Here is a 22339-nt window from a genome sequence, read left to right on the forward strand (position 1 = left end):
GATCCTCCTTATTCACTGTCCAGCTTTCGCATCCATATGAGGCTATTGAAAATACCATGGCTTGGGTCAGGCGCTAATTACAACAATGAAAAGGAAGATGAAAAAGGAGAAAAGGAGGGAAAAAAGAAAGCAAGTTACATTTGCAGTCTCAGAGTTTATAGTTTCTACCTGCATCACTTCATTTACAGTCCACAACAGTAATGTGATGTAAAAAGGAAAGCCCTTTCACTGTGGGCACAAGGCTGAAGAGCTAAGTGCTACCAGGCTTGTTGTGATTGTTGTAAGTGTTAGAACTGCTCCTTAGGGTTTTCAAGAAAGCCTGCCTTCTGAGGCCCCTCAGAAAGTGGTTTTCAATCCCAAACCTTTGGGCAAATATTCAAGTGCTTAAACCATTTACAGTCAGTGGCTCCTTGAAGCAAGATTAAAACTTGGTATTAAAATTCTTCAGCCAACTCTATGCACAACTGGATATAGCAAAATTGAGATTATTTCCCAAAGACTCTGACACAACTAGATGTTAGGAAGTGGAAGTGTTTTGCGTCCCTACTTCACTTGTTATTTCTTAAGATGAAAGTTCACACGTGTCAGTGTCATGTTTGACATGTTTTGGTCACACTTTTCACACACTGATAACATTTCAGGGAATGTTCATATTGGATTTATATTCACTGTGGCAATAGTCCCCAGATGCCACCCGGTCTTCCCACCGAATGTACTTGCTTAGATTTCTTCTTGTGTAGGTAAAGCGTGCTGAAAAGCTATGAAGACAATTTCAGTGTTTGTATTTCTTCAGATCCTGCTGACGGCCAGTCACTCTGAATTTGAGGTGATATTGCAATGCTGCTTCAGCCTGATTCCACATATAGCTGTGGTTGACTCCTAATTTCTTTGGAGAATATTGTTATTTACCTGCAATTGTATAGCCTGTTGGTGTCAAATGGAGTTTTTCATTTGTGTTATTATAATTAATAAAGGTAAATTTAAGGGGATCTATTTTTCATATAAATGTCTGATGACATATTTGAAGAGTATTGCAGCTCTTTTCCCCTCTTGTTCTTGAGACTGGAAGAATTTGTTATATTGTCTTCACCTTCACTTGTTTTTAAATGTTTTGTGATGAAAAAGTCTCAAAACATGCTCTAAATTGGAGAAGAAAGCATAATGGATATTCACATAGATCCACTCATTCTTCTACCCTTTTCTGTTCTTCTGTCTGTGGAAGTATTTTGAAGCAAATTCCAGACCTTATATCATATCATCTGTATGTAGGTGATAGTGCACCTTCGACGTGGTTTTCCATATTCACAATGTTATTATCCCTCCAAAAAATCATGATCTTGCCTTAATATTATTGGATGATTGATGCCTTATCAAATTTCACTGCTTGCCTAAAAAATGCCTTTTTGTAGAAGGTTTGTTTTGAAATTGGATCCAAACACAGTACACATTGCTTGTGATTGTCATCTTCAAAATCTCTCCTAATCCAGAACAGTCCACTCTCACCACCACACAGACATACACTTTTTATTTTTCTGTCGCTGGCTAGTTGAAGAAACTGAATCAGTTATCATAAATGGTCCCAAATTAAGAATATATCTCTCCTTTCTCATGAAATCATTTAACTTCTTCCTCTAGGCTGGAAGTAACTTCTAAAATCTTGATTCAGATTCAGCTTTCTAGTGAAAACACTTGGTAAGAGCGCTCCCCCGTTTGTTTTACATCAGGGGGCAGATAACATCAGGTTGTTGTCTTTGGGACAGTGCGTCTGGCTCAGTGGTTCAGCTTGTGGTAGCTGACACCTGTAGTACAAAATTCCCATAAGCTTTTCATTTCATGGTTCCACCCTTCAGTGAGCGCTACCTGAATCTGTTCTTTCATTAGGGTTGCAAAGTAGGAATTTCCTAATCCTATCTATCCCACCCATCCCCCCTCCATAAACATTATTAGCTGTAATTCTTCTATAAAGTAGAACTTTCCCTTAATAATTAGGTCCATTTGGTTACCCTATTTTGTTATACAGTTAAGTTCTTAATTCTTTCTCTTAAATTTCTAATCCAATCAGTGTTGAGTTTTAGTACTCTGATTAGCTCTAAAAGTTATCTTTTTGTTTTTTTTGTACTGTTATGAACTCTTATCCAAAAGTCACACTGATTGCCTTCAAGTCAATTCTGACTTCTTGTTGTTAAGTACCGTGGAGTCAGTTCCAACTCATAGTGACCCTGCACAGGGTTTCCAAGGCTGTAAATCTTTATGGGAGCAGAATTCCTCATCTTTCTCCCGTGGTAGTTTCAAACTGCTGACCTTGAGGTTGGCAGCCCAACCCGTAATCACTACATTACCAGAGCACTTTATAGCACAGAGTAGAACTGCTCTATATATGGGTTTTCAAGGCTGGAAATTTTTACAAAAGCCAACTGCCTCATCTCTCCCAAGGAGTGGCTGTTGGGTTTCAGCTGCTGACCTTTCAGGTGGCAGTCACGTGCTTACCCGCTGCACCACCAGGTCTCATTACTGAACTCTCAGTGTATTAAATAGTTTATTTCAATCAATTGCAATTGTTCCATTTGATGTTCATACTTTGGTTGTTTTTTTTTGCCAGTAAGAGCCCCTTCATGTTGACTATTATGTTATTTTTATGCAATCCTACTAGCCTTTGATGGCTTCCTTGGTTTCTGTCACATGTCCTAAGCTCACCTTAGGCCTTCCCGTCCAGTCCTAGAATCAGACATTGGTTTTAGTGAGGAACAATATTCAAAGACAGCTAGGAAATATGAGGGTCAGTCCAAAAGTATTGCTTTAAAAATCACAGGAACCATTACTAAGTAAAACCAAAACGCTATTGTTTCTCAATATATCCTCCCTCTAGCTCTACATACTTCTAAAGGTGGTGTTTCCATCTCTAAACCATCCCTGAAGAATTCTGCACTCCTTGATTCAAATTGTGTCCCTTTTAAATGTTCTTTGAGTTTGGGGGACAAAATGCAGTCTGAAGTGGACAGATCAGGGCTGTAGGGTGGATGAGGTAAGGTTTCCGAGTGCAATTTTGGTCCGGCAGTCCTTGCTACCCTCAAAGAACAGGCAGGTGCATTATTGTGCTGGGTAAACATTCCTAAGCATAGCTGCTCTAGGGGTGATTTTTTTATCTTTTCCTTTCTTGGAAGAAACTGATGTAGTGCCTTTGACCTCTTTCCTGCCAAGAGTCAGATGGCTTATTTCCTTTCATCCTTTCTCTGCCCTCTTAAGTCTAGCCTGATGGGGTTTCTGCTGTGGTTGATTCGATCCATCAGTCACAGGTTTAAATCTTGTCAACTAAAGATTGGGTAACCATGTCTTTGGTGAGCTTTCTAGGACACATATCATTGGTTTGTACAATAGAATTTTCCAAATCTTTGTGTTTCGTTCTGCCTGGTCCTGCAACAACCTCACAACCGTTGCTATGCTAAAGCCAATTGCTGCTGTCACTGTGCCAGTCCATCTCATTTGGGGTCTTTCTCTTTTGCATGACCCTCTACGTTACCAAGCATGATGTGCTTCTCCAGGGACTGGTCCCTCCTGATGTGTCCAAAGTATGAGAGATGAAGTTGGGCTGTCCTGACTTCTAAGGAGCGTTCTGGTGGTACTTCTCCCAACACAGACTTGTTTATTCTTTTGGTAGTCCATGGTAATTTTAATATTCTCCTCCAACACCCTAACTGAAATGCATCAATTATTTTATGGTCTTCTTTATTCATTGTCCAACTTTCACAGAAATATGAAGTTATTGAAAATACCATGGCTTGGGTCAGGTATACCTTAGTCCTCAAATTGACAATTTTGCTTTTCGACATTTTAAAGAGGTTTTGTGCAGCAGATTTGCCTAATGCAATACATCATTTGATTTCTTGACTGCTGCTTCCTTGCATGTTGATGGTTGATCCAAGGAAAATGAAGTCTTTGACAACTTTAATCTTTTCTCCACTTACCTTGATGATATTTATTGGTCCAGTGGCAAGGATTTTTGTTTTCTTTACATTGAGGTGCAAACCATACTGAAGGCTGTGCTCTTTGATCTTCATCAGTAAGTACTTTCAGTCCTTTTTGCTCTCAGCAAGCATGGTTGTAGCATCTGCATATTGCAGGTTGTTATTGAGTCTTTCTCCAATCCTGATGCCATATTTTTCCTCATAGAATTCAGCGTCTCAGATTATTTGCTCATCATTCAGATTAAGTATGTTGAAATAATACAACCATAGTACATGCCTTTCCTGATTTTAAACCATTCAGTGTTACCTTGTTTTGTTCAAACAACTGCCTTTTGGTCTGCGTAAAGGTTCCTCATGAACATAGTTAAGTGTTCCAGAGTACTCAGTTTTCCCAATGTTGTCCACAGCTTATCATGATCCACACTATCAAAGGCCTTTGTGTTATCAGTAAAGCACAGGTATACATCTTTCTGGTATTATCTGCTTTCAGCCAAGATCCATATAATGTCAGCAGTGATATCCCTTGTTCCATGTCATTGCCTGAATCCAGCTTGAGCCTCTGGCATTCCCTGTTAGTGTACTGCTGCAGCCATTTTTGAAAAAAATTTAGCAAAATTTTCTTTCATGAAATATTAATTTCCGCATTCCATTGGGTCATCTTTTTTGGAATGGGTACAAATACAGATCTCTTCCAAATCAGCTGTCTAGGTAACTATCTTCCACATTTCTTAGCATAGATGAGTGAATGCATATAGTGTCACATCAGTTTGTTGAACAATTTCATTTTGTATTTCATCAATTCCTGGTGTCTTGTTCTTTGCCAATGCCTGAGTGCAGCTTAGACTTTTTCTTTCAATATCATTGATTCTTGATCATAGGCTACCTCTTGAAATGGTTGAACATTAACCATTTCCTTTTGGTACAGTGACTCTGTGTATTCCTTCCATCTTCTTTTATACTTTCTGCATCATTCAATAATAGTGTGTCCATTGAATCCTTCAATATTTCAAATTGAGGCTGGAATTTTTTCTTCAGTTTCCTTGAATGTGTTCTTCCCTTTTAGTTTTCTAACTCTGCATCTTTGCACATTTTATTATAATATTTGACTTTGTCTTCTTGAGCTGCCCTCTTAAATGTTGTATTTAGCTCTTTTACTTCCTCATTTCTACCATTTGCTTTAGCACCTCTATGCTGGAGAGCAAGTTTCAGAGTCCCTTATGACATACATTTTCGTCTTTTTCTTCTTTCTTGTCTTCTTAGTGACCTTTTGCTTTCTTCCTGTATGTTCTTGATGTCATCCCACAACTCTTCTGGTCTTCTGTCATTAGCGTCGAATCTGTCAAATCTGTTCTTGAGATGATCTCTAAATTTAGGTGGGATATGTTCAAGGTCATATTTTGGCTCTCTTGGACTTGTTTTAATTTTCTTAAGCTTCAGCTTGAACTTGCATATGAGCAATTGATGGTCTGTTCCACGGTCTGCCCCTGCCTTGTTTTGATTGGTGATACGGTTCTTTTCCACTGTCTCTTTTCCACAGATGTAGCCAATTTGATTTCTTTGTATTCCATCTTAGGAGATCCATTTAAATACATTTTCAAAAGGCATTTGCAATGAAGAAGTCATTGGTCTTGCAAAATCCTATCATGCAATCTCCAGCATCGTTTCTATCACAAGAACCATATTTTCCAACAATTGATTTTTCACCAGTACTTATGAGTACATCTTGATTACATGTTTTAATCAATTTCAGACTGAAGAAGTTGGTAGAATCCTTCAATTTCATCATCTCTGGCTTTAGTGCTTGGTGTGTAAATTTGAATAATAGTAGTGGTATTAACTGGTCTTCCTTGTAGGCGTATGGATATTATCCTATTACGTACAACATTGTACTTCAAGATAGATTTTTTCTATGAGAATAAGATGCCATTCCTCGTCCATTTGTCATTCTTGGTATAGTAAACCCTGTGGCTGTCAGATTCAAAATGACCATTTCAGGTAACTAATGCCTACCATATTGAAGTTTATGCATTCCATTTCATTTTTGACAACTTCCCATTTTCCTCGGTTCATACTTAGTACATTCCAGTTTTTGATGGATGTTTTCAGCTGTGCCCATCAGCAAATGAAGGTCCCGAGGGCTTTACTCCATTCGCATCATTACAGTCAACTCTACTTTGAAGAGACAGCTCTTCCCCAGTCATGTTTTGAGTGCCTTCCAACCCAACGGGCTCATTTTCCAGCACTATACCTGACAATATTCTGGTGCTCTGCACCATGGTTCAATATTCAATATTCTGGTGCTATCTGACAGTGTTTCACTAGTATTCATAAGGTTTTCAGTGAATAAATATCCGAAAGTAGTGGCAAGGAATTCATTGCATCTCTCCTTCTTTGTAGTCTGGAAGCTCAGCTGAAACCTAACCATCATGGGTTTACCCTTTTGGTATTTAAAACACTGGTGGCATAACTTCCAGAATCACAGCAACATGCAAGCCACCACAGTACGGCAAACTGACAGATGATTGATGGATTTTACTCGTAGCATCCCTGTATAGGGCTTCCAAGACTATAAATCTTTACAGGAGAAGAAAGCCTCATCTTTTTCCCATCAAACAGCTGGTTAGTTTCAAACTACTGATCTTGAGATTAGCAGCCTGACTCGTAACCACTATGCTACCAGAGCTCCTTGAATTTTTTTTTAAGTTTTTATTGTGAATTGAGTAATAGTTTACATGGGAGAACATCAGCTTGATATTCATCCTATCGTATTTTGTCTCATTGCAGTGATTACAATCCCTTCCATTCATCATCATTCAACAGCGTTTACTTCCATTCCCTCTGTTTTTTGTTTTGTTTTTCATATATATATATACACACTGAAGCACTCAGGAATATATAACCATTCAAACAACCAAAGGGTATACCCTGCAAGCCTGCCCCTCCACACCCCTGGGCCGCTAGCACATGCCCCTCTCCTTCCTTGAGTCTAGAGTCCCCAGCTGCTCCGTCTCTCTACATCATTCCGTACTTCGCTCTTCTCCCTTGATGGTCCCGGGTCCTCCGCTCCCTCCTAGACTGCAAGATCAACCACTTCCCTCCTTTTGTTACAAAATGCCTAGCTTTATATTTGCAACAATTGCAATCAGTCCTGATAGCAATTATTCACTGTTGAACCACAAGAGTTTTATCCCCATCTCCTTTCACCAGCCCTGTCTAAACAGGGTTCAGTGAAGTAGAGATTCTACCTTTCCTCACACCCTCTGAAACTAGGTTCCCTCTTGAAAATTTGTAAGCCAGTCACTTTGTGCCTTTGTAGCCCCCCATTTTGGGTAGCCAATGTGTAAGTTAGCCACCCCTGTCAACCCTGTGTACAGAGGGAGTGGGAATGATCCTTGCTGTAAAGATTCGTTCCCTCTTTTAAGCTACTACATCCATAATATATGTCAATTTCATCAAATTGTACTTTTTTTCCTCTTATTTCTTCCTATAGTCGAGTTCTGATCATCCAGCCATTGAAACTAGGTAAAATGGGGAGCTCCTTGGATTTTACTATTAGGTACCTTAAAATTCTTCCAACCTCTACTGATTATCCAATTCCAAAGCCACTTCCACATTCTAGGTATCTGTTTGATCATTACCCTCTCCTGTCTTAGTTCCCTAGTGCTGGTATACAAGAAATACACATGTGGATGGCTTTAACAAACATTTATTTTCTCACAGTTTAAGATACCAAATTCAGGTGTTCACTTCATAGATTTGATGCTGAAACCCATCATGTGTTTATTGGTGGCCAGTTCAGGCCAAGTTGCAATCCTCACACTGGAGCAAGAAAACTGCACGTTTTCCTGTGTATCCGCTCAGAAGTAAGGTCATTGTGTCTTCAGCTTCTGCTTCCCAGTTCCCAGGAAAACTACATGTGTCTTGTCATCCGTCTTAGCCCAACTCTGCCCCACTTGCTTGTTTAATATCATATCTCAAAAGTGAGTTACTCAAAATACACTGGATACAAATCCTGCCTCATTAGCATAACAAAAAAACCCTTTCGTAAATGGGATTCTAACCATGGACATAGAGGTTGGGATTGACAGTACATATTCCAATGGAATCCTGAACAAATGTCATTTAACATTTGTAAGGACCTGTGTCAAAGGTCCCCATGACCACCCAGTTTTGATGATTTGCTAGAAGGACTTATGAAAATCGGTTTATAGTTGTACTAATGACTATGATTTATTACAGTGTAAGGATTCTAAGTGGGGTGAAGGCACAGCTTCCAGAGGCCATTTCCCTGTGGAGTCACACAGGACACGCTTAATTTCCCCCTCAATGAATTGTGACATGTGAAATGTTGCCAACCAGGGAAACTTATTACAGACTCACATATGACTGAGTTTTTATTGGACTGAGTCATACAGTCAGTCTCTGCCTGAATGTACCAAATTTTTAGTCTTCCAAAAGCAAAGCAGGTGTTTAGCGTAAGCTATATGGTTTATGCAAACAGTTTAGTCCCAGTTAGCTACTCTTATCACTTAATGGTAGGACTCTCCTGAAATAGAAGTTCCCAGAGACCAGCCAGCAACCTTTCCAAGGATAGCAGTTGGGCCTGGGGTGTTCACTCTTCAGCACAGGAGCACTTTAATTTCTTCGTGAACTATCCATTTATATGTTTTGCCTATTTTTCTAATAGGTTTGCAATCTTTTCTCTCTTGATTGCTCTTTTTATATTAGGGATTTGGCCTTATGTGATACAAGTTGCAACTATTTTTTTCCAATTTGCCTTTTGGCTTTGCTTATGCCATTTGTTCATGTGTGTGTGAGTGTGTTAAATTATGCCTAGTGTTAGATCATTAGTCCGAGTCATAGCTTTTCTCATTCCAAGGTTACAAAGGAACTCTCCTATCTAGAGCTCAGATGTTTTAAATTTTTACATGTAGACTCCTAAATCATGTGGAATTTATCCTGGTATATAATATGAGCTACAGGCACTACTATTTTTTTTTTCCCCAAATGGTTAATAAGTTTGTACCAACACAAGCTATTTAAAGAAAAAAAATCTTTTCCACGTATATTTAAGTGTCATCTTTATCAGATATATAATGAATTTTGTATGCTTTTGGATTTATTTCTAGACTTCCTTTTCTGTTCCATTGGTCTGTTTGTTTATACACCAGTACCACACTTTTTGGAATCCTGGTATGGTGCTCTATGATAAGCACTGGACTGCTAAATGCAAGGTCAGCAGTTCAAACCAACAGCCAGTCCTCGGAAACCATATACAAGGTTGCTATGAGTTGGAATTAACTCAACGGCGCTTAACAACAACAACAACAACAACGACTGCACTTTTAGTTAAAGCTCTGGTAGCGTAGTGGTTACGCTGCGAACCTTAAGGTCAGCGGTTCGAAACTACCAGCTGCTCCGCGGGAGAAAGATGAGGCTTTCTACTCCCGTAAAGATTTACACCCTCGGAAACCATGTACAGGGTCGCTATGGGTCGGAACCGACTCGACGGCACTTAACAACAACAACAACAACAATACAATGGCTGACCTTCCCTATCACGTGCTACTATCGTCAGAATTTTTCTGGCTCTTTCTGCTTATTTCTTTTTACCAGTGAACCTTATAATTAACATGTCTAGGACCCAAACAAACAATAACTGTTACTATTTTAATTACGGTTACATTAAATTTATAAATTAAAGTAGTGAGATTTGACATCTTTTATCACATGAGTATTCATTAATATATAGTATGTCTTTCTAATTGTTAAGTCTACTTTTGTGTCTTTCAGGAGTATGTTCCAGTTTTCCTCAAAGGAGAATTGCACATTTCGTGTTACATTTATGCATTTTAAACAACTATAAATCCCTCCATTTACTTTTGAGAAACAATCCTTAATGCTTACATGATAGATTTGATATTGAAACCCGTCATGTGTTTATTGGTGACCACTCAGGCCAAGTTACAATCCTCAAACTGGAGCAAGAAAACTGCACCCTGGTCACAACATTCAGAGGCCATACAGGTAGGACTGAAAGCAAAATCATCATGTGCTGATAATACAGTGATTCTAACATTCAGATGGCGTACTTGAAAGTGACCAAGTACAGTCAGTACTGCGTAGAGATACTCCTGATACCACATCGCTGATTTCAGAATAGTTGGGTAAGGTACAACATAAAAATGTTGCTCTATCAATCGAAACACAAGGAACCATCTTTTGATTCCTTGTCATATTATACCAGACAAAGCCAGTGTTGGCACGTGTCAATAAGACATTGTTTGAGACTATATGGCAACTGCTCAAACCCAAAGTCTGAATGGTCAGCTGCCTCTGTCCGTCTTTTCCATCCGTGGAATGAGAAGATGGTGTGCAAGACAGATTCCACTCCTAAGACAAAATGAAATGAAAAATCTATTCATCATGGATAGCTAGACAACTTAAAAAGGCGTAAGTTCCTTTGTAACTTTTTCTTTTCTCTTTTTGGTTTAAAACCCAAGATCCCTTTTGTATAACCAGTCTGTTCAGTTTCGTTTAAGCGAGGTCAGAGAAGATATTTATGTTTAGCCTTGAAAGAACTTTAATAGATGAAGATTACTCCTCTCTTAACAGTATCTTTTTTTAGTAGTTTTTTTAAGATGTAGTGTTGACTCTAGAAAATATTGACCCTGAAAAATTAGTCATTACTTGTTTTCAAGGATTATTAATATCGTATGTTTTGGATTGTCCTTACGTGTCTTCTGAAAACTACCAAGCCATGATTTAGTATAGATCAGTGTTGTTGTTGAGCTTACACTTGATATATGAGCAAAAGTAGGTGATAGAGCATATAAAATGGGATAGTAGCTAGAGCATAAGGAGTTTTCTAAAGGGAAGAATTAAAAAAATTTTTAAAAGGTTGGCATGACAAACATGCAATAAAGAGAAAATTGAATCTAGAGCAGAAAGATAGTCATCATAGCTCATCTTATTTACCTATGTCTTTGGAAGGAAGAACACATAAAACCATTCCTTGTGGATAGGACCCAGACCTTTCCTGATTGGATTTCTTTTATTTCATTACCCCCTGGCCAACGCTGGGCCTAGGAGGTACCCAGAACTGCCCCACCTCAGAAATTTTAAACTTCTATGTTCTACTTGCTGAATTTATTCTAATCTTTCATATCCCTAAACCCTTAACACTAATTCTGCTTGCTCCTTCACCTTGTTGAGACTTCTGGTCCATGAACCCTTGGTTTCCCACACTTTAGATCCTTGTGGTGCCTAGCTCCAACGTAAGCCATGTCCTTCCCGCATTCTCTAGTCTGTACCCTCTTCTTCCTTCATGCTAGACCTTATCTGTGATTCAGACTGACTTGATGACTGCACTCAGCTGCTAGCAAGTCACACTAATACCCAAATTACCATTGCAAATTCATGATTTCCAATCCAGACACATGAAGTTGCTAAGTCATCCCTTTACATGATCTTTCTATCATGTCCTCCAGACTTGCCTCCTGTTTCCTTAGACCATTTTTTCAGACCTTCACCACTCCCTGCAAACCTTCTCCTTCACAGAAAAATAGAGACTATCAGAAGCCCTTTTTAAAAATGTTTAATTTCTTGCCCAGTTCCCCTGTCCCCCCCATCCCCCAGCAAACTCTTCCTCTACCTTTCCACATCCCATGTCCTCCTGCCTCCTGCCTCAGTTCAGGGACAGGAGCCGGCCTGCCTTCAGCCCTAGGCTATTTCTCCTCCTGATTCTGGGGTCCCTCTTTACTAGCTCCCACTGCTCATGTATTAATGTGCTCAAGTTTCCTGTCTCTCTAGTGAAAAAACAAGCAAGCAAGGCATCCTCTAAACCCTATGCCCTATTGTAGTCATTTCCATGTCATTCTCTTAACAGCAATATTTCTTAAAAGAGCATTATTTCCCGAGCTCCTTTTAATTCTTCACCTTCCATTTGCTTTCCCTGCAGTTTGGCTGAAGTCTCTCACTCCACATCAACTGCTTTCCCCAGTGGCCTGCTGGTCATTAAATCCTTGTTCTTACTTAACCTTGCTGTAACACTGTACCTTGTGGCCATTTCTTCTTGCTTGTAACTGCTTTGTCTTGCTTCAGTGACACATTCTCCCAGTTTTCCCTCTGCACTGCCGGGTCTCTGTCTTAGTCTCCTTTGTGGGCTGATGGTGTCTCTGCCTGAGCCTCTTTCTACTCCATTGATGATCTCTCCTTATTTGATGATCTCTCCTTATTTGATATCAGCCACTACTCTCGTCCAGAGTAAAAGACTCAGTCAACGTGCTCAGACTCCTCACAAGCAGTGATTACAGTGCAGGGTTGGAAGTAGTACAAGCTTAAAGGAGGTGGGAGTGGGTCAGGGAAGGTTTTCCGGGCTGATTCAATGCTGAGTTCACAAGAAAGAAGGTAGAAGAGTAACTCTGGCTGAGGACACCCCCGTGGTCCGAGGCGTGGAGATTTGCATGTGTGGGCTCTCTCTTAGGAAACTGCTGGTAGCTCTGTTTGGCTGGATCTTTGAATGTGAGTTAGGAAGGCAACCAGAAAGGAAGTGAGAGTCAGTTCAGATGTTAGGTATTAACCTAAAATCAGCAAGAAACCATTAAAGAATTTCACACAGAGACATTAATATGATTGGATTGTAGAAGACTGTTGTGGCAGTAGAGTGTCATTGGAAATTAGGCAGCTGTGTCGCTTGAAAAGTGATAGTGCCCATGGGAAAATGAGGGTTGGCTGGGCCCAGGGTGTGTAGGAAGTGAACTCAACAGGCCAGGTGAGGGAGCCAGCTGCTCTCAGAGGTGGGGTTAGTAGTCAGGTTTCCCCTGTATCTTGTGGCTGACAGGTAGAGAGCCCTCTGTGTTCTGTGTTGTTACCTCAAGGTCAGAAAAGGGCTAAAGGAGCTGCTTGTAACCACTGTGTTGTGAGCCAAATGTTACGCAGGGTCTCGTCTTATTATGTTCTAATAGTAAATGTGAGTTGAAAGCATTTTCATTTAACTCTATCTTCTAAGGAAGGCAGGAAGGTCACTAACATAAAGACAAATGCAGCAGGTCACATGTTTAAACTTGCTCTTCTTTCCTGTTGTTGTTGTTGTTAAGTGTCTTCAAGTCGGTTCTGACTCATAGCGACCTTGTGTAGGGTTTCCAAGGAGCAACTGGTGAGTTTGAACCACTGTCATTGCGGTTCAGACCGACCTCACGGTCCAGTGCATTAACCGCTAGCGCCACTTCTCTAGATGGTAATATTTGTCTCTTGCTTACCGCACAACTCATCTAAAGTGAAAGCAAGAACATTTAAGAGAGTACGTGGAAATGCAAAAATACCTTCTAGTTCTTCCTGTGTGTTTGATCCATTCAGGGAACCGGGAGATCCCAAACTCATCCAGCCATAGTTCTGGAATTTGGGAGCATTTTGTAAGGATTAAGCTAACTTCCTCCCCCCTGTTCTCCAACAAAGACCTTAAAGTACACTTGGATTCTTCTAAAGCCAAGAGTGAGGAATGTCCAGCCCGTGAACCACATAAGGCCTATGAAATCATTTGGGCTGGCCCTGCCAAAGCAACTGCAGTTCCACATTTCTGACCCATAGCGGTCCTGTATAGAGTTTCCGAGGAGCAGCTGGTGAGCTTGAACCACCAACCTTGCAGTTCAAACAACTTTGCAGTCTGGTGCATTAACCCAAAGTGCCACACCAGGACTCCCAGTTCCACGTCGGTGGTGGTGTGCCGTGAAGTCGGTTCCGAGTTATAGCGAACCCTGTATAGAGTTTCAGAGGCTATAAATCTTTGTGGGAGCAGGAAGCCTCATCTTTCTCCCACGGCATGGCTGGTAGTTTCGAACTTATGACCTTGAGGTTAGCAGCCTGATTCGTAACCACTACGCTCCCAGAGTTCCACATTAGGAGTGAGTTAATTAAATGCTTGAACATATATTGTTGTTGTTATGTGCCGTGGAGTTGTTTCCAACTCATAGCAACCCTGTTCAGGATTTCCGAGGCTGTAAATCTTTACGGGAGCAGAAAGCCTCATCTTTCTCCTGCAGAACAGCTGGTAGTTTTGAACTGCTGACCTTGAGGTTAGCAGCCCAATTCGTAACCACTACACTACCAGAGTTCCATATAGCTGACTAAATTTTAAATTGATTATTTTGTATGGCCTGCAAATGATGTTACAAATTTTGGCAGAAAAGAGATTTCCCACCCCTCTCTAAAGAGTGAGCTTGAGACCCCATCTGTCCAGATCCAAACTGGAAGCAGGCAAGTCTTTGATATATGAGTATGTACAGAGCCTCTCACGTCCACTGTCACTCCACTGGCTCCTCTCTGGTGCACAGGAGAAATGGATTTGGCCTCACAGCCCTACCAGAGGCCAGAACATAACAGTTACTAACCCATAGGGATCTAGAAACCTAGTTTTATGTTCTTATGCTCCCTCTGCTGGTTTTATTTCTGGAGCTAAATGCCAAGTATCATAGTTCTCTGCTATTTCTACAGAAATTAGAATATATTTCCACCAAAAAGGTCATACTGACTTGAACAAAAAGGGGGCAAGGGGAATCAGACTTTGACCATTGAAAATAAATTACAATTAGTCTCAGTAAAATATTTTTTCTTCTTCTAAGGAAGCCTTTATTAGCATAAACATATTGGAAATGGTAGGGCCTGAATGTAAACCTGCCAAAGCATACAGGTTAATGAAAAATAAAGTACAGATAAGTTCATTAACTTTTAGAAGAATTATTGAGAGAAATTGTATCACTGTAACAAAAATGATTCAAGGAAAGACACAGTTCCACAAACAATTGACAGCTCAGTTGTATTTACAGTGAATGTAGATCCTTGATGTGGATCACATTGCTATAAAGCACAAATCAATATATGCAGACTTTCATCAAGAGTTAGTCAGGTTGCCAGCTCTGTATATATTGGGTGCTGGGATAAAGCAGAGGTGAATAAAACAAGCATAAGCTTTGTCCTATGAGAATTCTAGGCCAGTATGGAATCCAAGCCTTAAACCAGTCACTAGAAGTAATCAAAAGATTGTGAGTGTGTGTCCAGTGCTGTGAGCCATGATACAGAGCATAGTCTGCTGAGGGAACGAGTAACAAGAGGGCCTCTTCTTGTTCAGAGTTAAAGGGGTTTCCCAAAGTGGTGCAAATCTTTGCAGGAACAGGATTAAGTGGTACACGAGAATGGGTGTGGTAAACCATTTAGGAGACTGGAGGTCCTGGAAAAGGTGGCATTTGTTATGGGGTAGTGACAATAGATATGGAGAGAAAAGGAGATGTAAGAAATGAGGGTCCCTTAAAACATTCACAGAAAATTGGAATTAAAAAATAATGTTAATTTTCCCATAATTTTTTGAAGTTCCCTCAACCACAAGTTTGGCAGTTCAAACCCACCAGCTGCTCCTTGAAAACCCTACATAGGGCCATGATGAGTCAGATGGCACTTGACAACAACAACATATAGTTAGGAAGGAGCCCTGGTAGTGTAGTGGATTACAAACGCTGCTAACCTCAAGGTCAGTAGTTTGAATCTACCAGTCACTCCATGAGAGAAAGATGAGGCTTTCTGGTCCTGTAAAGATTTAGAGCTTTGGAAACCCTATACAGGGTCGCTGTGAGTAGGAACAGACATGATGATATACAACCACCACCAGGTAGTCAGGAGAGTAGGAGTCAGCATTAGCTGGCGGTTGATTTGGGTAGAATGACTCCAGGTTTCTGTGTTAAGTATTGGGGTTATTCTGAATGAATGAGACGCCAAATGAGAGGTTTGATTGAGTAAGGGTGTCATAATCTGCTTTGCATTTTTAATGATCTCTTTGACTACTGGGTTGAAGCAGGGAAACCTTGTTTTTGGTTTGGTTTCATTTTGAAATATTTTGGGTTTAAAAAATTTCAAAGAGTGTCTTTTATGCCCCTTACCTAGATTCCACAAATGTTAACATCTTTAAAACCTAAGGTACGCATACTGAAATTAACATGGATACAGTATAAGCTAATGTTACAATCTAGACTTTATTAACATTTCTGTAGACATTATTCATATTTCTCCAGTTATCTAATTTATGTCTTTATTCTGATTCAGAATCCAACCCAGGATCACACATTGCATTTGGTCATCTTGTCACTATAGATTCCTTAATCTGGAATAATTCTTCAGTTTTTCCTGACCTTGACATTTTGAGTACTTGCCAAAATGTTCCTCCACTTGGGTTTGTTTGGTATTTCCTCTTAGTTAAATTCAGACTGTGCAGTTCTGGTAAGAATACCACAAAATTGATACTAGGTTATGTCTTCCTCAGTGCCTCACATAACAAGTTTGTTGGTGGTGGTGGTGGATTTGAACCACCGACCTTGTGATTAGTAGTCACATACTTATCTTACAGCGCCACACCAGGATTCCATAAATGTAGTGGTGGCTGTGGATCGTTAAGGTGGTTCTGACTCATAGCGCGCCTGTAAAGGGTTTCTATGTAAATCTTTACGGGACCAGAAAGCCTCATCTTCCTCCTGTGGAGTGACTGGTAGATTTGAACTGCTGACCTTGTTTTTAGCAGCCCAGCTAACTACCAAGGCTCCTTGTAAACATAGTTGGAGTTATGGTTTTGTTGTTAAGTGCCGTTGAGTCGATTCGGCAAACACCACAGTCATATCACTTCTGCTAAGAATCATCATGTAAATGAGATACAGGATATTTATGTTGTTTCAAAGTATTTCCCCATTAAATACTTAATTACAAATGGTAATTATGAAGACACCTGGAAGACTTCACTTTAACCAAGTGATCAGACTCAGGACAAATTACTATCCTGTACCTTGCTATGGGGGACTCACTGATGTGAACCACCAGGTCGGCAGTTCAAACCCAGCAGCCCCTCCATGGAAACCTTCTACAGGATCACTATGAGTTGGAACTGACTGGATGGTACACAACACCAACAGCTACATTTATTGGCTGGAATTCTAACATTAGGAAAACTAATTTTTTTTTTATACAGTATGGACCTATGGGTTTTTATTTATTTCTGTGTGTAAGGATTCATTACTCTCATTACTTATTTTGTTGCTGAAGTTGTCTCTGATTTGACCATTGGGAGCCCTACATGATTTTCTCCAGTGTTCCCTCTGTTCTGTCTAAATCTTAGGCATCATCACTAACCCTAACTGTTCACACTAGTAACTTCATTTTCCTTATCTGGTATTTATGAAGCTCTTGGTGACAATCACCTACTTTTGGACTAATCTCATTAAGCTAGTCCAATAAATATATGGTTTTACAATAATTAAGGGAATGCTAACTGTGCAAACACAAATCCCCAACATTTCAGTGATTTCATGCAACAAAAAATGTATTTCTCACTCACGTAGCAGTCCAATGAGGTGTTTCTGATTTACATCTTTTGTTCTTCCTTGTTGTGATTCAGGAACCCAGGTTTCTTCCAGATGTGGCTTCTCGTGCCCTGGAGTCTTGGTGTCCTCTAGGAGGGAGTGTAAGAGAAAGTGGGAAAGGGCCATATATTTCTTAACAGCCCCGAAAGAAGCATAGCCCTCCCACCTACACTCTGTATCCTGTCGCTTCTTGAGAACTGGTTACAAGTCGATTCTGTAAATCTTTATGGGAACAGACAGCCTCATCTCTCTCCCTTGGAGCCTCTGGTGGGTTTGAATTGCCAACTGCCAACCTTGCGATTAGCAACCCATCACTTAACCCCCTGGGCCCCCAGGGCAATCTACTATACAAGGTAGTGGTGGTGGTTGTATGCTGTGGAGTCGGTTCCAACTCATAGTGACCCTGAATAGAGTTTCCAAGGCTGTAAATCTTTACAGGAGCAGAAAGCCTCATCATTCTGCCATGGAACGACTGATAGTTTCAAACTGCTGACCTTGAGTCTGACTCATAACCACTATGCCACCAGAGCACCTTCTTCCATACAAGAGGGGCAGTAAAATGTGGTCCTTGTAGGGTAGCAGCTTCCCAGGGAGCTCTCTATACGTTGAAAGTGGATCGTGAATTTAGTTGGGCAATTAACTAAGTCTTCCTCAGGTCCTTGGATTCTGTGTGGGAATAGACCATGTTTTGCAGAATGAAATACATGTATTAAAGTATTACATTCAGAAGTATTTGAAAAAATGCTATAAACTTGGAGTTCAGTAGCAGGAAAGGAAGATGAATTGTCTAGAAGAAGAAAATACTTGGCTTTGGAGGGCAAAGGAGTTCCAAGTAACAAGATTTGTGGAGGAGAAATATGTGTTTGCACTCAGCTGCTGATTCATTGATTCAATGGACAGTACAGAGTGTGCACCAGGCACCACACTGCTTCTGGGGAGGATGGTGGTGGGCTTGTCAGGGAAGGCAGGGGCGGTGTTTGTTCTCAGACAGACAGGGATATATACAAGCAGAGTGCTGTGCAGATATGGGAAGAAGCTATTAAGTATAATCCGGAGCAATGTACTGCTTTTTCCTGGTGGTCTTAAAAAGGAAATCTTCCGAGCCAGTACCATGCAGGAAATGTTCATTAAAAAACCTTGAAAGTATAGTAATACTTCTTTAGAACAAATTGATAATCTGGATTTTTTTTAAATGTCAAATTCTAACAAATAAGAGGCTGTTTGATGTGTTCTGCAGAATATAATATTTTTCAGTAATGTGAAACATGGGTATTTCTGACATTCTGACTCTGTGGTGATATTATATGGGAACAGTTATTACTGTTTTCAGTACACAGGTTCATTTATAAGGGGACTGCCACAGGAGAAGATGGATCACAATGTTTGATGCAACGCACCTTCACCACACTGCAGTGTACAGATGGTCCCAGAGCAGTGACCACATCTCTTCCTCACCACAGTGCTAGGACGTAGGGGATGGCTAGTGGTAATCTTACCATCCTTACCTACTGGCATTCTGCTTTAGGCATTAGGTTGCTAACTGCAAGGTCAGCAGTTTAAACCCACCAGTAGCTCCACAGGAGAAAAATGAGACTGTCTGCTCCTGTAAAGAATTACTCTCAGAAACCCTATACGGGTCGCTATGGTTTGGCTTTGGCTTGGTTGGCCTCCATCTTAGAGTCAAGAAAATTGGTACCTATGGGTTAGGTGAATTGTGCAGAATCTAGAAATGTAAATTCCTAGAGAGAGAAAACATTGTGAAATTCTGATATTGCAGTCTAATTATATCTGATGTTTAAGAATTTAAGATCTTACTGAGCTTTGTAAACCCCTTCTCATCTGTTACTGTCAGGGCAAGAGGCGGGCAGCTACTGTTTCACACAGGGCAGTCTTTTCTGTTCTTAGAAGTATGCCTATTACTGGAAGGTCAGTTCCCTTTTGAAATGTTCTCTTTGGTCTTTATAATAATTGATTTCATAGTACATGAAATTGTGAGGGGATACTTAAAGGGTGATATTTTTATTCTTGCTGCCAAGTTTTGTTTTTTTTTCTCTTAGGATTCAGTCATTCATTTGTTCTTTGAGCTACACAAGATTCTCAATCCTTTGCAGTCAGATTTGTTTTGTAAATAGCGTGCTACTTGGTGACTAATGTGTGTCTGTCCTTGTAGGTGGGGTGACTGCTCTGTGTTGGGACCCCGTCCAGCGGATGCTCTTCTCAGGCAGTACCGACCACTCTGTCATCATGTGGGACATCGGGGGCAGAAAGGGAACAGCCATCGAGCTCCAAGGACACAAGTAAGGCTGCTGGCACTTTTATCAAGAACTCTAGCTGGAATTAGAGTGGGTGGCAGAATCCTAGAAAGGGGAGGCACTTGGCAGGACACAAATACTTCGATTTATATCTGGGCAGAAGTATGTTTATTTATTCAGACCCCATCTTACTCCACAAAGGATGGACAGCATTTACAAAAAGAAAAAAAACATAAAATAAATTAATAGCGGCGAGTTAGTAAGAGGTAAGAATTCCAACCACGGATACGAAAACAGTAAAAATTTAGAACTGAGAGGAAAAAAAATCAAATAAAAACACAAATATAAGCCATGAAAGCCTACAGAATTTCTACAATTGGGTTCACATGTTTTTGTCAGCTTCAGGAAAATGGGAGAGGTAATACATTACATTTTGTAATTCAACAACTAATTTTTTAGTATCTGCCTTGCTTCAAATCACACTCTTCTTCCTTAAGGAGTGGTTTTTCAGGGGCTGAGAGTAAAAGCGCAGGAAGCCAGCCCCTGAGCAGTTCTCAGACTTTGCACAAGACTCATGGAGGAATTTGTACAATGGATTCCAGGGCCCTGTCCTCTGAGATCCTGACTGCTGGAGGAGCCAAGCCTCTTGGGTCCTCAGAGCACGCTCTGGAGAAGTCCGTCCACAGGGTGCTGTCCGCAGTCCCTGGGCAAAGCCTGGCCTGTTTGCACAAAAGAGCCTTAGATCTGCTCTGGAACGCTAGAGCTAACCTGCCCTGGTTTTAACTCACACGCTTTTCGGAGTGATACTCAGGGTGACCCTAGACAGCTGTGGATGAACATGTTGGGCAGCGTCAGCTTTCCTGTAAATCTGCCTAGAAATACTTGTTTCCAAGTATTCTCCAAAGTCATTAAATCTACAGTTTTGGATTATTAGATATGAATTAGTTAACATTTTGGAAGGCCCAGCCATTGTTTTAGCTTTAGAGTTTGGGTTTACAGGGGTGGTTCTTAAATCCTTTTTTCTCACATTGAAGAAAAGCCTGGGGCCACTCCTGTCTTGTGACAGTCAGAGATTGTCTGACTCACTTGAGAAAGGGTCCCCTTGTGCTCTCCATGACAGGAGGAGACACACCCTAAGCATGTAGGTGTCCCATCATCCATGCAGGTGAGAAGTCGGACCACAGTCCTGTTTCTCAACATCCGCTTATCATTTAATCTGCCAGCTAATTCCTGCTGACTCGGACTCTCACAGAGCAATCAAATGTGGGTTTTGAATAAAGATCAGCAGTATTTGCCAGATTCATTCAGTTTAATTCATAACTAGTTTTATGTTTGCATAAGGTTCATAAGGCTATGGCAATCTTACATGATGTCATGGGACTCCTCCACAAGACGATACTCAGTCAACACCACCACCAGTCACTGTGGGCTTAACCCTCATGGAAAAGTTTTTAAAACTTATAGTTGTAATTTCCTAAGAAAGAAGGCCCTGTAAAGTTTAGATACAATCTCTCAGTCCATGGAAAATAAAACATAAATGGTTTTTCCAGTTTCTAAGAATGCATTCAGTTGTCCTTTTAGAGAATGGAATAGAGCTTACTTAGAGTTCATCCTGACAGGACCACGCCCATTGGCCCTATTCAGATAGGCAGGCATGCTGGGAGATAAGGTGACACCAATCAGAACTGGCCTTAAACATTCACAGTAGCACAAGACCTTTGCCTGGGGCTTTGTTTAAGTCCAGTTTGTTGTTGTTGCTGTAAAGTGTCATCCAGTGGGTTCCAACTCATAGTGTCCCTGTATAGGGTTTCTGAGGAGCAGCTGGTGGATTTGAACTGTGATCTTGTGACTAGCAACCAGTGCTTATCCTACAGTGCAAAGTCCATCTTAGTAATAAACTAAACTCTACAAAGTGCTCTTTGTACCAGGTCTTAGCCTGAGGGGATTACGCTGTTGTTACAGGTTAGCTGTTGTTGTTAAGTGCCCTCGAGTCTATAGGGTCTCTGAGGCTTTAATTTATTGGAACAGAAAGCTTTATGGTTCTCCCTCAGAATGACTGGTGGACTCTAGCAGCCAACCTTGTGGTTCGTAATCCACTGCGCTCCCTGTTCCAGGCTTAGAGAAGTTCATTTCTCTGTATCACCTGTTTCAGCTCTTAGAGTGAGTGTGAGTGCCGGCGCAGGAGACAGGGCCTCCCACTATAGTAGAATGGGGTCCTGAGAGAGAGGAAGGAACGTGGTTCTAGAGAAAAGGGATCCGGAGCACCAGGCAGGTAAGGAGAGGGGGGACCCCTTCCACAGTAACCCAGAAAGTGAACTGCTGGACTGAGACCCAGTGATTCTGGTTTATGATTAACACTGAACATTTTGTCAGAGATCTTTTAAAATGGAGCAAGTTAACCTTACAGTAATCCTGTGGAAAAGTCAGATGTCAGTTTTCAGATGAGTGCATCAAGGTAACTTAGGGCTTCTACCCCTTAGTTCAGTTCAAACCCATGCATCCAGACACTGCATGAGGTGCTGGGAGTTCAGAAATGAAGACTGAATAGCACATGGCCTTTGCTGTTATCTCAGGACACTGTTCAGGCCCACTGCTTGGGGCCCTGAGGCTGTCCCCTGTTCTCTCACAGTTCCCAATTTCATGTTTCATGCTTCTTTCAGGGTAACTAATTCTGGTCAGTGTTCCAAATCAGGAACCACAATTGGTAACTTAGAAACTGGACAGAGCAGAC

The 22339-nt window shown here is 40.8% G+C and overlaps 1 protein-coding gene across 1 annotated transcript in view; it reads left to right on the plus strand.

Annotated features, from left to right (window-relative positions):
* The window catches only part of WDFY2 (WD repeat and FYVE domain containing 2), a 269563-nt gene that overhangs the window by 202648 nt on the left and 44576 nt on the right, over positions 1 to 22339 (plus strand). Inside the window, exons 6-7 of the mRNA XM_006876937.1 lie at positions 9877 to 9989; positions 19527 to 19653. Coding sequence (XP_006876999.1) covers positions 9877 to 9989; positions 19527 to 19653 — 240 coding nt within the window. The remainder of the gene's footprint in view (positions 1 to 9876; positions 9990 to 19526; positions 19654 to 22339) is intronic.

Source organism: Chrysochloris asiatica, unplaced genomic scaffold, assembly GCF_000296735.1.
Source record: "Chrysochloris asiatica unplaced genomic scaffold, ChrAsi1.0 scaffold00432, whole genome shotgun sequence".
Classification (NCBI taxonomy): domain Eukaryota; kingdom Metazoa; phylum Chordata; class Mammalia; order Afrosoricida; family Chrysochloridae; genus Chrysochloris; species Chrysochloris asiatica.